This window comes from Diorhabda carinulata, chromosome 2 (assembly GCF_026250575.1).
Source record: "Diorhabda carinulata isolate Delta chromosome 2, icDioCari1.1, whole genome shotgun sequence".
Taxonomy (NCBI): Eukaryota; Metazoa; Arthropoda; class Insecta; order Coleoptera; family Chrysomelidae; genus Diorhabda; species Diorhabda carinulata.
This window is the reverse complement of record NC_079461.1, coordinates 10065268-10080573: the sequence shown is the minus strand read 5'-3', so window position 1 is coordinate 10080573 and position 15306 is coordinate 10065268. Positions and strand designations below refer to the sequence as shown.

The 15306-nt window shown below is 28.8% G+C and overlaps 2 protein-coding genes across 6 annotated transcripts in view; one reads left to right on the top strand and one right to left on the bottom strand.

Annotated features, from left to right (window-relative positions):
• Positions 1–14932, bottom strand: part of LOC130903865 (centrosomal protein of 135 kDa) — a 72910-nt gene extending 57978 nt beyond the window's left edge. For 3 of the 5 annotated variants that reach the window (XM_057816219.1, XM_057816220.1, XM_057816221.1), the window contains exons 1-9: positions 14574–14894; positions 14236–14362; positions 14032–14151; positions 12062–12246; positions 9339–9516; positions 4845–5004; positions 4363–4565; positions 3892–4028; positions 1937–2239 (exon numbers count right to left, since the gene is read on the bottom strand). In XM_057816219.1, the coding sequence (XP_057672202.1) occupies positions 1937–2239; positions 3892–4028; positions 4363–4565; positions 4845–5004; positions 9339–9516; positions 12062–12246; positions 14032–14151; positions 14236–14362; positions 14574–14738 (1578 nt within the window). In that variant the 5' untranslated portion in view covers positions 14739–14894. Of the gene's footprint in view, positions 1–1936; positions 2240–3891; positions 4029–4362; positions 4566–4844; positions 5005–9338; positions 9517–12061; positions 12247–14031; positions 14152–14235; positions 14363–14573 lie in introns of all 5 variants that reach the window. The other 2 variants (XM_057816217.1, XM_057816222.1) reach the window with 1 other exon arrangement.
• Positions 6213–8307, top strand: LOC130903868 (uncharacterized). The gene is made up of 2 exons (XM_057816226.1): positions 6213–7179; positions 8294–8307. Exon 1 carries the CDS (start codon positions 6276–6278, stop codon positions 7146–7148), a length of 873 nt encoding a protein of 290 aa, XP_057672209.1. The 5' UTR covers positions 6213–6275; the 3' UTR covers positions 7149–7179; positions 8294–8307.
• Positions 14933–15306: the final 374 nt, after the last annotated feature.

The following is a 15306-nucleotide window of genomic DNA, read 5'->3' as shown; positions in this document are numbered from 1 at the left end:
TCAACTGCGGAATTGTAAATTTTCCAAAGCCTTGTGATATTGACACTTGTGAATAGTCTTTCAGTGGCTTTTAAGTTACCTATAAATTCAACCACTTTATTCTGTTTTATTTGCAATTTCAGCTGAACAATGATCTTCCCTCTATTTTCTTTAATATCCTCTCCTAATATTATAGTACATGTAATTTTATGCAGACGTTTCAAAGAAATGCCGAGAAGAAAGATTTTGAAATAATTTTTTGGTACACTTTTTAGGTAGATCCATCTATTGTTTACATCCTGTATTTTGCCGCTAGTTGGTGCTTTTGATTTCTACATTCTGTTTTATACATTTTGCGTCTTCTTAGAAGAGCCTTGACTCTACAAAAATAAGATATTTTGCGATCTTGAAGGAGTTTGTCTGGTGTTCGAAGAACCCTTTTTCGTTTCTTAAAATTTTCTTAATTGGGAAAGTGATCCAGATATCTAAAATAACACGGTAACTAACTTCCTAACCTTGCTTAAAAACATTAATTAATGATTTACCTCAACTGCTTTGTTTATTGTCGTTTTGTAAAATGTGTACATCTCTTTTTGTTACTCTGATTAGCATTTCTGACTTAAACTCATTCAAATTCCATAACTTGTCACTCAAAAAATGAATATATTTCACTAAATCCGCTAGAAAACAAGTTGTAAACAATATTAAAGTGAAAAATATACGTGTGTGGATAAAAATCTTTATGAACCTACATCTGATTTCTGATTGTAAAAACTAGATGGGATAAAGTCCGGTCTGAACCAAATTGCACGTGTAAATAAAATTCCATTTAAAATAATATTTTTATGGATAATAATTCATTTCCACGTAGATTTTAAAGGGGATAAACATCCTTTTGAATGATTTGCAGTAGTGGATTAAATTAAAACGCAGCTTAGGTATGTATCGCCATCTAGAAGCGAAAAATGTAAACTTTGGATAATATTAATTTTGAATTTTCTGTGCACCAAAGTGAGCGATGCATGAGTCATGTATTTTCTTGCTTCAAATGGTATACTTTAAATAGCAAAAAAATTATGACTTGTATTTTTCTGGTCTCAATGAGTCAGATAATGATATCCAGCTAATATTTCAACTTTCGATTTTTGTGGACTTGTATCTTTTTGCACCATCTCATTGGTTCTTATTAGAAACTAGTGATTTGTATTTGAAATGTTAATAATATATTACATAATACAGTTGAGCATTGTAAATTTTAACATCTAAAACACGGTATATCTAATATCCGGACTGATTCCTTCGTATCGTAATTTTTTGCTTCTGTATTTGACACTAGACGACGAAACCATACATAACAATAGCATGAAGAATATATTTATAAAGTATTTAATCTTTTTATTATTATCATTTTATAAACGTGTTTTTGTGCAGTATTAAACGGGATTTTATCATATTTTGTGCATACCTCACCCTCTGTTTACATTATTATGTAATGCGACATGATTTCTCGTTAGCGCGATAGATGACGCTACCATAAATGCATTCAAATGGTCGTTTAATCTAAAATACGGAAAAATCTAAAATCCGGAACCAATCCTTTACCAGCGATTTCGGATTTACGATATTGTACTGTATATAAAGGTTTGTTATTTAATTTCAGTGTAATACCCTCAGTATTTTAGAAACAAGTCAAATATAATTATTATGACATAAACTATAAATAATACTCAACACAGATGTTGAAATAAAGGCAGTTCCAATGTTACACTAAGTGAAACATTTTGTGAAATAAAAGACTGATGTAAATACTCAACGTTATTTCTTTCAGACATTTACAGATTATAATAAAAAAGATTTAGGGTGCTTTCTTCCTCTCGGTTCAGGCTAGTTGTGGTCAGATAACATATTTTAAAATATTTCAAAGATTAGTGAAGTTTTTATATTTATTCATTATTACCTGGTCTTGTCTCAGTTTTATATCCTTTTCTAATAGCTCTCTCATCCATTTAACACAGCCTCCAGCCTCACAACAACATTTAGATCCCATTTGTGGATCATACTGTAAAGCAACAGATGAAAATTTCTCTTTTTCGGCATTACTTTGTTGAGATTCTTCTTTGGCTAAGGGCTCGGATTTTGTCAAAGATTTTTTACATGTTTTTTTATGAATTTTTCGTCCAGATGATGGCTTTTTAGGATGTACAGATTCCTTTGTACTAGTCACTTGTTTTTTCATTATATTACTGGCATCGTCATTTCTCTAATAACAGAAATAAACAATAATAAACCTTTTTACATATAACATCTAATAACAATAAATTAAAAATTATTAATTCTGTAGATTTTATTAAAAGTGTGTCTAAGATACTTCTCTTAAATACAGATCGAAGTGAACTTCATAAACTTATTGATTAACAGGGAGGAGAGGAACAGAAGAAGGAAAATATAATTCGCAATATTGATGCTGTTAGGTTTTTATTTACTCATCTTTCAATTTTAGATAGATACTTAAATGAACAGAAGATAATCCCATGCACAACATTTAGTTTTTATGGGATTAAATTTTGCATTATTCAATATTGAAAAGTTATATCACAGTTAAAATAATTGTAAATGTAAATGGACCAACAACGTTTTCTTTCCTCTTCATTGTACTTTTTATACTTCAAATTATTGTAAAATAAAAATGAATGAATATTGTGCATTGAAATAATTTGTAATTTTTCTTGTAAATAAACATTTATTTATCATATTTTAACAAACCGGTTTATAATATGATAATTTATGTAATGTTTTCCGACCAATGGTTATTTTTAATACACCAAAAGTTATTTTAGCAAGAATCAGTTAAAATATCAGATTAGTCATTATTCAGGTTGCACTGTCCCTTTAAGTGACTGATGACACATTAGGTATACCAATTTTCACAAAAAAATATTCCCTGACACTTGACAGTTCAAATGAAAAGCTTCCAGATTAACATCACTTTAGTTTTGAGTAGAGAACTGATTTTTTGCTATACTGTGTATCAGCTTCTTCAGAGGAAAAAGGGAGAAAATGAAATTTATGTTTAGACATATTTGTAACCTAACACCTTTCTGAATATTACACCTAACTTAATCTCTATTCAACAAATTTGAGGCCGCAGAATTTTAAATGAAGTTTCTCGACAGTCATATTCAGACAAAGCAACTGAATTTCATCTGAAACATCTTACAACAGCCACTGTGAACTATGGCATTAGTAAAGTGTGTCAAAGCTATTATGTTAGATTCTTATCATAGATTATGATCTAATTACAATCATAGTAATAGCTGCACTGCTCAAATTAAATTAGAGTTTAGTAGCGCTATAATATAATATTGGGGATTTTATTAAAATAAAACTGCAACATCAATGTACTAATAGCAAGATGTTTATTATTCGGATATTTATGGGTTCAGAAAGTAGATATTATTATCACTTGGGGTATATTTGATACAATATTATATGAGGGTAATCCCAGAAGTACCTAGCCTGATCTAGAGAAGGCAGTAGTTGCTTGAAAAATACCACTTATTAAAAAGTACAAAATCTATACGTTTGAATACGCCACGTTGTTTAGTATTTGTTTGGCAGCCATCAATAGTGAAAGTTTTCAGTGGATTTGTAAACATAGAAAAAATTACCTTGATTATCTTGAAAAAGGAAAAATTATCAACAGCAAGTATTATGTGAATTTACTGCAGCGTTTGAATGAAGAAATTGACGATTTTTATAATAAAAAGGGTATCGTAACTTATTGAACATCGCTGGGAAAAGTGTATGGAGCTAAAAGAAGATTATGTTGAAAAATAAATATTTTTCTTCTAAAATCTTTGTGTTTTCTTCGTTGGTCAGGTACTTCTGGGACTATCCTCGTCTTATACTTACAGTATGAATTGTCTTATTTTCCAAATTCGAAGAACGTAATTTTCCAGCAAAAACTTCAGATTCTAATTCTGCTATTTTCCGTTTCTGTTCACCAGATAACCTCAACAGCCTGTCAATTTCCATATTCAAACCTTGTTCTATAAATAATTTCCCATTAAATGGAACATTGTGAATGTATATCAAGATGGGCATACTTCATCAGAAGATATAACAATTGAATTGATTGAAGCATACCTATCTGATTTCAAGCATTTAATTGGACAGTTTTGTTATATTGTAGCTAGTCAGGATAGGTGGATGAATTGTACAGTACCTCTGCTAAATGGAATGGGAGACGTCAACAAAGAAATGTAATAAGTTGGAATTCATGGAACCATTGGTGATATTCATATCAAACATCATACCAATTAATTGGTGCAGCGGTAGTAAACAATCTTATATCCAAACATAAAATGGAAATTTAATACTTGCCTATAACAGTAAAATTATTAATTCTATCCGTTAATCTCTTCTTGTCTTCTGTTTCTGTTTCCAATAACATTTGCAGATTTTTCTTTTCAAAGTTTATAGTTTCTATCTCTGAAATAAGTTCCTTTTTTTCCAATTTCAATTTATTATTTTCCATTTCCAATGTTTGTATTTTTATCAACGACTCGTTCATACTATCCTGCAATCTACACAGCAATTAACGATTAATTACAATTAACAATATATTTATTGTTTCTCTTCTATGAGCTTTGAAAATGAAAATTTATCACATTAAATAATAATTCAATTTTGTTAGGACTTCACAGATTCCACTACTCCACTACTTATTAGATAAAAATAACATGACTTCGAATTATTTATAGATTTATATACTTATCTACTTAAGAAATCAAAATAAAAACTAACCAAATAGAAGAAATGGAAGAAAATGAATGAAATAATACACAATTTTCACAAGAACTCACTTTGTAACTTTTTCAAAGTTGCTTTTGACTGTATTATTACATTCTGCTTCCACTGTAAGTGCAATTTGATCGATATCTTTCATTTCGTGCTCTAAAAGTTTATTCCTTTCTGCTAAATTAAGGGCTCTTCTCATGGCTTCATGTTGTCTAGCTAATGCTTCTAAAATATTAATTCCACAATAGATAATGGGGTATTTGACTGTTGTTTAGATACATTATAAGATATAGCTACACAAAAAGTTTGTACTAAGAGAGAAATGTTTTTTAAGTGACAATAATAACAGACTTTTTATGAAAAATATAAATTTTTATTTGTTTTATGTTTCTTCAAATTCCGCGCATGGATAGTCTTTTGAACAATATTCCATGCGCATCCCAAAATACTGAAGCCATAACCTTCCCAGTCGACTGTTGTGCCTTTGGAAGTGGTTCACCGGCTACAGTCCACTCAGATGATGAGTGTTGAACTGATAGATCCATGTTTCATCAATTGTCACATATCAACGCAAAAATCTGATTTGTTACGTGTAAACATGGCCAAACACTGCTCTGAATCATCAACAAGTTGTTTTTGATCGATTGTGAATGAACGCGGCACCCATTTTGAAAAAAGCTTGCTCATGATCAAATGTTCATGCATAATTGTAAGCACACTGCCTTCTGATATCTTCACGGCCTCAGCTATCTCTCGCGATTTTAATTTACGATTAGATATAACCAATTTGTGTACTTTTTGATGTTTTCTGGAGTAATCATCTCAATTGGACGACCAGAATGTTCACCATCACCGGTGTCTGTACGACTATGTTCAGCAAACCAATAAAATATAATTCTTTGTGATGAAGCAGAGTCCGGGGATAACAGCTTTGAAGCCATTTCTGAGCTTGTACAGTATTTTTATTCATCAAGAAGCAATGATAAATTATTGATACACGAAATTGTTTTGAATCCATTGTTTGGAGAATAACAAAAGTAGCTTCACTTAAATGGCTGTGACTTTTTTTGACTAATGAAATGTCATGAAATTTTACATTTAGTTTTTTGAAAGTTGGTCGTATGGATTTGACAATGGCAGCGTCATCTGTGTGTCAGTCATACGACTTATTGAGTGATGTATTAGTTTTATTTTGAAAAAATTGTTCGAGGATACTGAAAGTTTCACGATAGCATAGTAATGATTTTACTTTTATTTACTATAATAAGAATATTTATATTCATCATAATCAACAAATAAGAAGGACCTCGTAATTTTTCGGAATAATTTGCAAAAGGACGTTTATTAATTGCTGAATAATAATAAAATATTGAAACAAGACTTTATGCAAGTGTCAATGTGACCATTTTAGGTTAACAAGTTATGATCAAAGTCATCAAAAATTTTAGTGGAAACAATTTTTAACAAACAAAAGTTACATTATTCATTTCATTAAAATGATAACCGATTATTTGCGTCTAAAAAAATCGGTAGAAGTTATTCTTATAATAATAATCGCCATTTGGATATTGAGTTTTGATAAATCGCCAGCACATGTAGATTCTAACTTGGACGAAATTTGGAAATTTAGATTCAGTAAAGAAATACGTAAACACAATATGGAAGAATTCATGAAATATGTGCTATCTTTTGTTGTAATAGTAAGAGCGTTCACATCAAGAGTATTCCTCATACTATATGTAATTATTCTTTGGCCAGCCGTTTTCGAAACGAAATCCTTTTTAATCATCCCTTGGTTAGTGATTGGACTCGTAAGAACGATCTTTGTAAACTTTTTAACCCTTAGTGCAGGATGTTACAGTTGTTTTTTGCAAAAAGGGGTACATTTGACTTGTCTAGATTTTATAATATCACAGATCGTAGACCACGGCCCTGCAGTTTATGCGTGGTTCTCCATATATAATTACTACATTCAAATCAGTAAACCTAAGATAGAGAAGAAAAAGACGGACCTTTTATTGACTGGAAAGGAATTTATAAATATAACCCCTTTGTCAAAATTAATGGGCCCTTTGAGACATTATGAAATACCTACAAGATCCCTAGACACTTTACTAAGTTTAGAAGAGTCCGTTTTAAATTTTAAAAGCAGAACAAATTGTAGTATTCCAGATACTACCAAAAGAGAAGTACAAGTTAGAGAAAAAAATAATACAACACGTGACGTAATATCGAGGAAGGATTGTAATGTAACTCAATCTGCTAGAGTATTTACTGGAATTTCTAAAAATTCTCTAGTAGAAGAAAAAGAGTTACATTGTCTTTCTTGGGATGAATCCTTTGTTAGAATGAATAAAGAAAAAATATGAAAATCAATTACATCTGATATGTTAAATCAAGGTATAACAAGTTTATTAAATATTTTCTTAGACCCATCTGAAACTATTATGGGGGTGACAAATTAATCTTTAGTAAAATTGTTCAAATTAAATGTTTTTTAAATGGAAATTATTGGACAATTATTATTCAATAAGACATCTGGGATAACGGAAAACGAATGCCTTTGCTCAAACGATTCTAAGACATTTGGAAACTACAAGAAAATTATATTAGCGGAGTAAAATCTGTCGGCTTTTTCGATTTTTCGATTACAGGTAGTCCAGTGAGCAATGGTAAAAATATAGTATCACCTCAGAATTCCATCAAGAAGCATGAGTTTGCGTGAAATTTTGGAATTAAATTCTATTTATCCTTCACTTCAAAATTTACCCTATGCCAATTTGTGCAAATTATTGTAAGGGATGAAAACTACCCCTTATTATCAAAATGCAATAAAATAAAAGTTAAAGCATGTAGAAAGTTACAAAAAAATCTGTAGGATTATAGTAGATACATAGATAAAAGATCACATGATGTTTGGGATACTATTTATGTTTTTCAACCCTTAATCCATGTATTTCAACCCTTAAAAATCAAATCCCTCTTATGATAAAATTGAAAAAAAACAATTATAGTACTTTGTCTTACTTAATTTATATTGAAAGTGTTCTTTTATTGTATTCATCTCATATGTTTCTGTATCACAAATTATTCACCCTCAAAAATCATCCCTTTTTGCAAAAAAGCTGAGAAAAAGCATTTATGATCCCATTTATACAATTAAAAATATTACTTTCGTAAAATTGATATTTTTGCAGTGCTTGATTTGAGCTAGTTATTAGATTAAAAAACCATTTTGTGGGAGAATTTATAATCTATTAGGCTAGAAAGGTTTGGAATACATTGAACCCCTTATTTTTAGAAGGGAAACGTTCAAAGTGCTCCAAAACGGTACTAGTCACACGCTACTTTGAACTTTGAAAGGTATATCTTAATTCTGAAGTTGAGAAAAAAATAATATCAGAAAAAAGTAGTTTTAATGTATCATTCATATTTTTTGAGTTGTTTGTATTAAGAGACAATTTTTTTAAAAATTAAAAAATATTTTCTCAGTTATAACCATAATTTTTTTCAGAATCAAGCTCCCTGAACTATACAAACTCCTTGATCCTATTATTTGTATTCAATTAAAGTTATTTGTAAATTTATAACATTGTATTTCAATTAGTGTGGCAATGTTTTTTTTTTATGAAATGAAGGAATTCAATCTGATTTTTGTCGTAACTTATAGACCTTATTTTTTGTGTTACAAAGTCTCATTTGAATGGTTCTTTGAAAAATGTAGAGAGAGAGAAATGCTTTATTGTCAAAAAATTGTTACAATTTGTAGAAAAAAGCTTGTAAAAACTAAAAAAAAACACAAAAATAATTTAATGAAAATAAAATAAAATTTTAATATATAGAAGAAAACCTCAATGGTTAACAAAATTATCAGTATATAAGCCCGTAGCAAAAATTAAACCAGTATGCAACATGCCCGGAATTAAATATTATTATTAGAATAGAAGGTGTTTACAGAGTAAAAGGCACTTTGTAGTAAATATGCCTTCAAATTATTACGGAATGTGGGAAAAGATTATATCGATTTGATCTTAAGTGGCAAGTGATTGTGCATTTTTTTTCATTGTACAATATTGAGCATTTAACAAATTCTGAACGTGGAGTAGGTAGGTAAAGGTCGTGCTCTGCATTCCTAAGTGGATAGCCGTGCAATGACCTTTCTGAAATTGGAGAAGTGTTTTTACGAATTAGACAAACGGATTCAAAGATGAATAAGGAAAGAATAGTCAGAACTTTTAAAGACGCCCCTGCAATTTCTATTGGTTTACCAGAAATTTATAATCTGCTGCATAAACCAAAAAATTACCATCAAAGAAGTTTAGTTCAATGTTGATTTTAATGAAAAGAAAATTGATCCATCAAATTAATTTTTTTAATGGCTGTAGAATAAATCCTGTTAGATAATTAAAGAGTCTTGATACTTGTATTGTACTACTAAAAAAATATGTTATTGTTATTTTGTAGTAACAGTATAGTTCTAATAGAATTTGAATTATTTGAAAAAATATCAACATTTATTTTGTCAACTTAACATGATTACCAAATAGTTTTAAGCTAACCTGTTAATTGATTCTGAAGTGAATTTTTCTCCCTCTTTAGTTTGTCAATTTCATCTTGAAGAGATCCAATTTTATTGTCTATATTTTTATAACAACAGTCTTTGTTTATTGCTTTAATTGGTCTTCCTCCTTCTAATAAAGCATTCAATCGTTTTATTTCTTCATTTCGATTTTCTAGCTGAAAATTTTTTATCTTTCATTACTTCAATATTATTGCATAATATATAAAGAATAATATACTCTTTTTTGGACTACTAATGTGCCAATAGGCCTGTTACCTTTTCATCAAATATATATTGTTTATTATTGTGGATAGGTAGTCTCCATTTTAATTCTAGTTTACTTAGCAACATTTCATATGTTCTTTTTCAACTATGGTGATATTTCTCGAGCATCTGTCATACTATTAATAGGATACAGCCCTCATCACAAAATCACAGATAGACAAGAACTGTTGAGAGTTGTAACCTCCTAGAATTCTTCAGATAACTCCCATTATATTCATTATATGTTCTGAATACACAGTTGATATGAATTTTTCCTTTTTTTGTTCAGGATAAATTTATAACAATTTTTAATGAGTAAAATTGTTCTTTGTAAGGTGTTTCCACCTTTTCAATCATTTCTTTTGATTCATAAAATTTATTTCACTATAAAGGAGACTATATCCATATTAGTGTTATTCACCTAATCTCAATATAAGTTGTATATAAGTTAAGCTGAATACTACATCCTGATAGAAAGTTTCAATCCTGGAACTTGAGATTACAGCCTCATTGTGAACTCTCAATCGAAGCAGATTTAACAGCAAAAATGTATCAAAAATCATTATTAGATAAAGCAAAAGGGAAGCAAAAGAACTCTCACGATTACAGTCTCATCATGACTCAGTTGAGAAAACTTTGTTTCAAAACCTTTAAAAAAATTGTAAAAGAAATAAATTCATGTTTTTTCCAACATGGAATATGCTGATAAATTTAAACAAAAAAGACACGAACTCCTTTTTTAATAAGAAAAAAGCTGTGAGATGCTTCCACAAGCTCAAATTCCTATTAAAAAGCAATCTGAATTCGGTTATAAAAGAGATTCCAATATTTACATTAATCACTTTCCTGAAACTATTAACAAATATTTGTGATGACGAAATACAAAAATACAAACCGCCAAAAGGAACATTCAAAAGCATCTAAAGTATAATAGCTCTATCTCTCTCTCATTGTGGATAGATAAATTTTATGAAATTATTGAAACTCTATTCCATATACTATAACCATAACTCAAACGTTGATGAAGATAAACATTTAGACAAAAAAATGTGAAAGTAGAAGGAACACAATAATCAGATAGTGTAACACTATAAATATCGAAACGTTGGAATTTTAAAAAACTCTTGGACAGTTTTATTTTAAGTCCTCAACCCACAACACTATTGAAAATTACTTTTATTACTCATACATTTAACTATTTTATTATTTATATATTTAATACCAAATGAGGAAAACCCAGGGGTGTGATAACATATGAGGAAACACGAAATAAATATATTTTTTGCTGACAATACTTTTCACAGAACCTAAAGCATACAAAAAACTACAAGCTTCTAGCACACAATTTCATGAGAACTAAATGTATGGATAAAATAAACAAGCTCCAGTTTTTCAATTTGGCAATATAAAATAGTGTTTTTATTATGCCCTATTGTTTTCTTTGACCTACATCTTATAGCTTTTATTCAGATTCTCTGCTACTAAACCATACCACTTTTTGTTAAGTTTATTTATTTCTTATCCATTAATATCAATATCTAGATGTACTGTTTATATGTTGGCCATTCTTGAAAAATTCAGACCATCTCAAATGACAGTTTTCTTAATTGGCCATTATGTGTTCTAAATTCTCTGATTATTTTCCTCATATCGAATCTTTTTATTTGTTCACACCACAATGATAATATAAATTCAATTATTCATATTTATTGTTTCATAGTATAGTTTCTTTTCTGTATATGGAACACACTGTTTAACAGTAGATGCTTAAAAATTCATAGAAAATAGCAGTTGTGAGATTCCAAAGACTTTTATAAAGAAATGGGGTTCACTTCAAAAAGAAAATGTTTAATTATGAAGCTGTAGATGAGCTTATTTATTCAACTGAAAGTAGATTCAGAATTAATTTTTTTATTATAATTTAGGTTTAGTACCTCACAGAGAATTGCGAGAATGTTGTCCTCAGATTTTGGAGCATTATATAATGCCAACAAGAGGCGCACTCCATTTTTAAATAATGTTTGTACGGGACAGTTTTCTTGTTGAAACAGCCCTAATATGATTAGGTTAGTAGTAATATATTAGTATGAATGTCACTAAAGGTTTCAAAAATTCCAACTTAGTCGTATTTTATCTTGTTTAGTCTTTTCTTTTTCTGTATGTATCATTAGATTGTCTGATCCATTTATCATATTATTCTTCATATATATATATATATATATATATATATATATATATATATATATATATATATATATATATATATATATATATATATATATATATATATATATATATATATATATATATATATATATATATATATATATATATATATGTTTCTATGTTTCTTTTTGTCTAATTCTGTATTGTTTTGTGAAGATATTTAAAATGTCTTTCCATCTTATCAATATATTAGTATCTACTTTTTTATCTATAAAAAGAAGTTTTGTTTACCTGTGAATTTAAAAAATCATTATTTTTCAACAAATGCAATTGTTCATCTTTTAATTTTTTGACTTCTTGACTTAAAAATGCTACTCTAGATTCGGCAGACGCCATTGCAGTACTCAAATGAAATTGTCTGCTTTTTTCTGTCAGTTTTGTTTTAGACTGCTGTTCCCGTGACTTTTGAAGATTATCTGAAAATTCAGAAAGCCTTGTGAGAATATTTAATGAAAAATTATTCATTATCTATTTTGTCAATTATTTATTTTATTTAAAAAGTATTATAGTGCTCCTGTAATCAACTCGATTTTTTTAGATATATAGAAGGGTCTAATCTTTCCTAGAAAGAAAAAACAACTACTTTCCTGGCTATGCTATATGACAAATATTGAATTACATCTTCTTGAAGAACGTGATGCCAATTAGACTTTTGACAGTATTGTCATATCTAATTTCACAATTTTTATCTTTTTGGATCTCAGATCTCAGAATGGTGCAATAAGGGTATGTAGGTGTCAAGAATATTGCGGACATTGTATAATCTTTGAATCAGTTAGCTAAAAAGGGTGTAGCTTTTGATTGATCAAAAGATTGTCAAAAATCACTCGAAACATTGAAAAACTGTAAATTTCATCAATCCTATGATATCCAAATTTTTTCTAAATTGCGAATTTATTGTACATACTGACGCTAGAGAATTGAATGAAATGATTGATGAATAAAAAAGTGAATGGGATTAAATATAATGATACGAGCATAGCACAAAAAACAAGAAATCAGTTTATATACAAATAGTGAATCTACATATATAACAGGCTTGATTACCCGGTTGTAGCAGAGTAACTTAAATTTTCAGCTAACGCAGTGGAATTACAAGCAATATTATATACAGAATTTGTTAGAATTAAAAATAAAAGACTAGTTAATCACAGTCACATTCACACTTAAAGTTATAATCATAAGAAGTTCAAAATAATTGCGAATTTTTTATATTATTCAGAATGGACGACTAGTGTATGACTTGGTACTTCGTTAGGACATCTGGAAAAAGTTTGTAATGAATAGAATATTTTGAAATTGTTTATAATTAGAAATGAGAACTCAGCAAAGTTAGCTACCTCTGTTGTTGAGCTCTTGCACTTGACTACTCTAGGTTAATATTGGGAACATCTGGAGGAACAAAATCAATTATCAAGTAACAAATTCTGAGCCAAGTCAGGGACGTGCATTCTGAAATAGCCCCTGCAGTTTAATATATATATATATATATATATATATATATATATATATATATATATATATATATATATATATATATATATATATATATATATATATATATAATCAGTGAAAGTGTATAAAACTAGAATTAAGCAATATAGTGATTAAGGAGATAAGATTTTTAGTCTTAGAAATTGATAAGAAAAAAAAACATATTAAATAAGCTTTCATTTCAATTTCGGGGGTTGACGGTATGCAATACTGTTCACTGCACTTTGAAGTAATAAGTAAAAATCGCATTATTGTTGCTATCTCTAGAAATATTTACAGGAAGTATTTAAATGTAAATATTTCATAAAAGCTGGCAATGAGTTCAGGTGGATTGAACTATATTTGAAGAGTAAGCAATTTCACATTACTATTTTCAATTTTTTATTTTTTTTTTTTATTAATAAGATGTGATGGTTTAGAATTTAACGTGTGCATTAGATTTGAGCAGAGGTGAACCTAAGTCCAATTTACAGCACACTAAAACTATAATATTATAAGTAGCATTTTTCTTATTCAAGGAAGTTAGACTTTGACTTTGAAACAAAATCTTTGGTTTGGTTATTCCATTGCTTGTGTATGTTTCAATCAGCTACTTCAAAACAACTTCCTCAATTTGTAAATAGAAAACTGCTACAGTTGAAGCAGGATTTATGACAAATAATATAATATATGTAACAAAAACAGCATAACATATCATTTAAAATTACCTTTACTAATTGGATGTTTCAGATCAAACTGCAAATCTCTCAATTTATCGAGAAGCTTTTGCTTTTCTATCCCACAATCTGTTAACTGATTTTCTAAAGATATTATTTTAGTCCGCAAATCTGAAACATAATAAAATTTATTAGAAAGTACTGTAAATGTGATTCAATATAGTGTAAATATCTGACCAATATTTTAATAATTACCTCTTTGAACCTTCTCGTGTTGCTCCTTAAACTGAATAAAAGCTAAATGCAATTCATTACATTCCTTGATAAGTTTTGCATTATCACATTTGTATGGTTCAGCACCTAGTTGCAAACTATCACGTTCCTATAAAGATATTAAAATTATTGTCTATACCCAACAAACAATTATGTATTTAAAGCGACAACATTAAATTTTTTTTGTTTTTAACTCAATCTATAAGGTAAGTTTGGGGTAAAGCTCATTATTTAGTTTAGAGTATTAAATTTCTACACTAATGTATATTTATAACAACCAAACATGTCAAAAACAAAAAATTGTTTCCGTATATTCTAACCTCTAAAGCTTGCTGAGATATTTTCATGTATTTCCTTAGACTCTCTGTGGTGATTTTTAAATCGCCAAGAAGCCTTCGAATTAAAGGTAGACATTCTGGCCTAAAAGTTTCTGTATAGCCTAGATCGTCTAGTTCTTTACGAACTTGGGCAAAAGACTTTTCCATTTTTCTTTCACTTTACCATTAAACTTATACTTATATTTCATGGCCAGTTTAATTAATTTTCTATTACTTAATCATGTCAAAACTATTAATTAATTTTTGAAAAATACAATTTAAACAAAACCTTCCCATTCATATTTACGTTACAATGTTTGTTTTCTAAACTTACAACTTTGTTTGTGTCTGATTCCAAATTCGTTAAAGATCGGTCGCATGCGCACTTTTACAACTGTCGTTCGCAGTTTGTTTGGTGCTATCTAATCTATGATGGCTATTCTTATAGCATAGATTATATACTCGTTTTATAGTACCAGTTTCGTGTTCATGAGTTACATCGATTGAACCCGAAAAGGTTATAGTAGTTACGGGATTTTTGTTAGAATTAAAATTCGATTTGGTTTCTCATGGTACTAACCAAAAAGTTTTAGAAAACATGAATTGAAATTTATTAACTGTTCTTGTTTCATATAATTGAGTATCCTAAACTTTTCAAATTTGTTATAGTTATATTCTACATACAAGTATCAGACATACAACAGAAGTGTGTAGCAAGTCAATCTATAGGTCAACT

Coding starts and splice junctions, on each gene's coding strand:
- LOC130903868 (XM_057816226.1), top strand. CDS start 6,276: ATGATAACCGATTATTTGCGTCTAAAAAAATCGGTAGAAGTTATTCTT.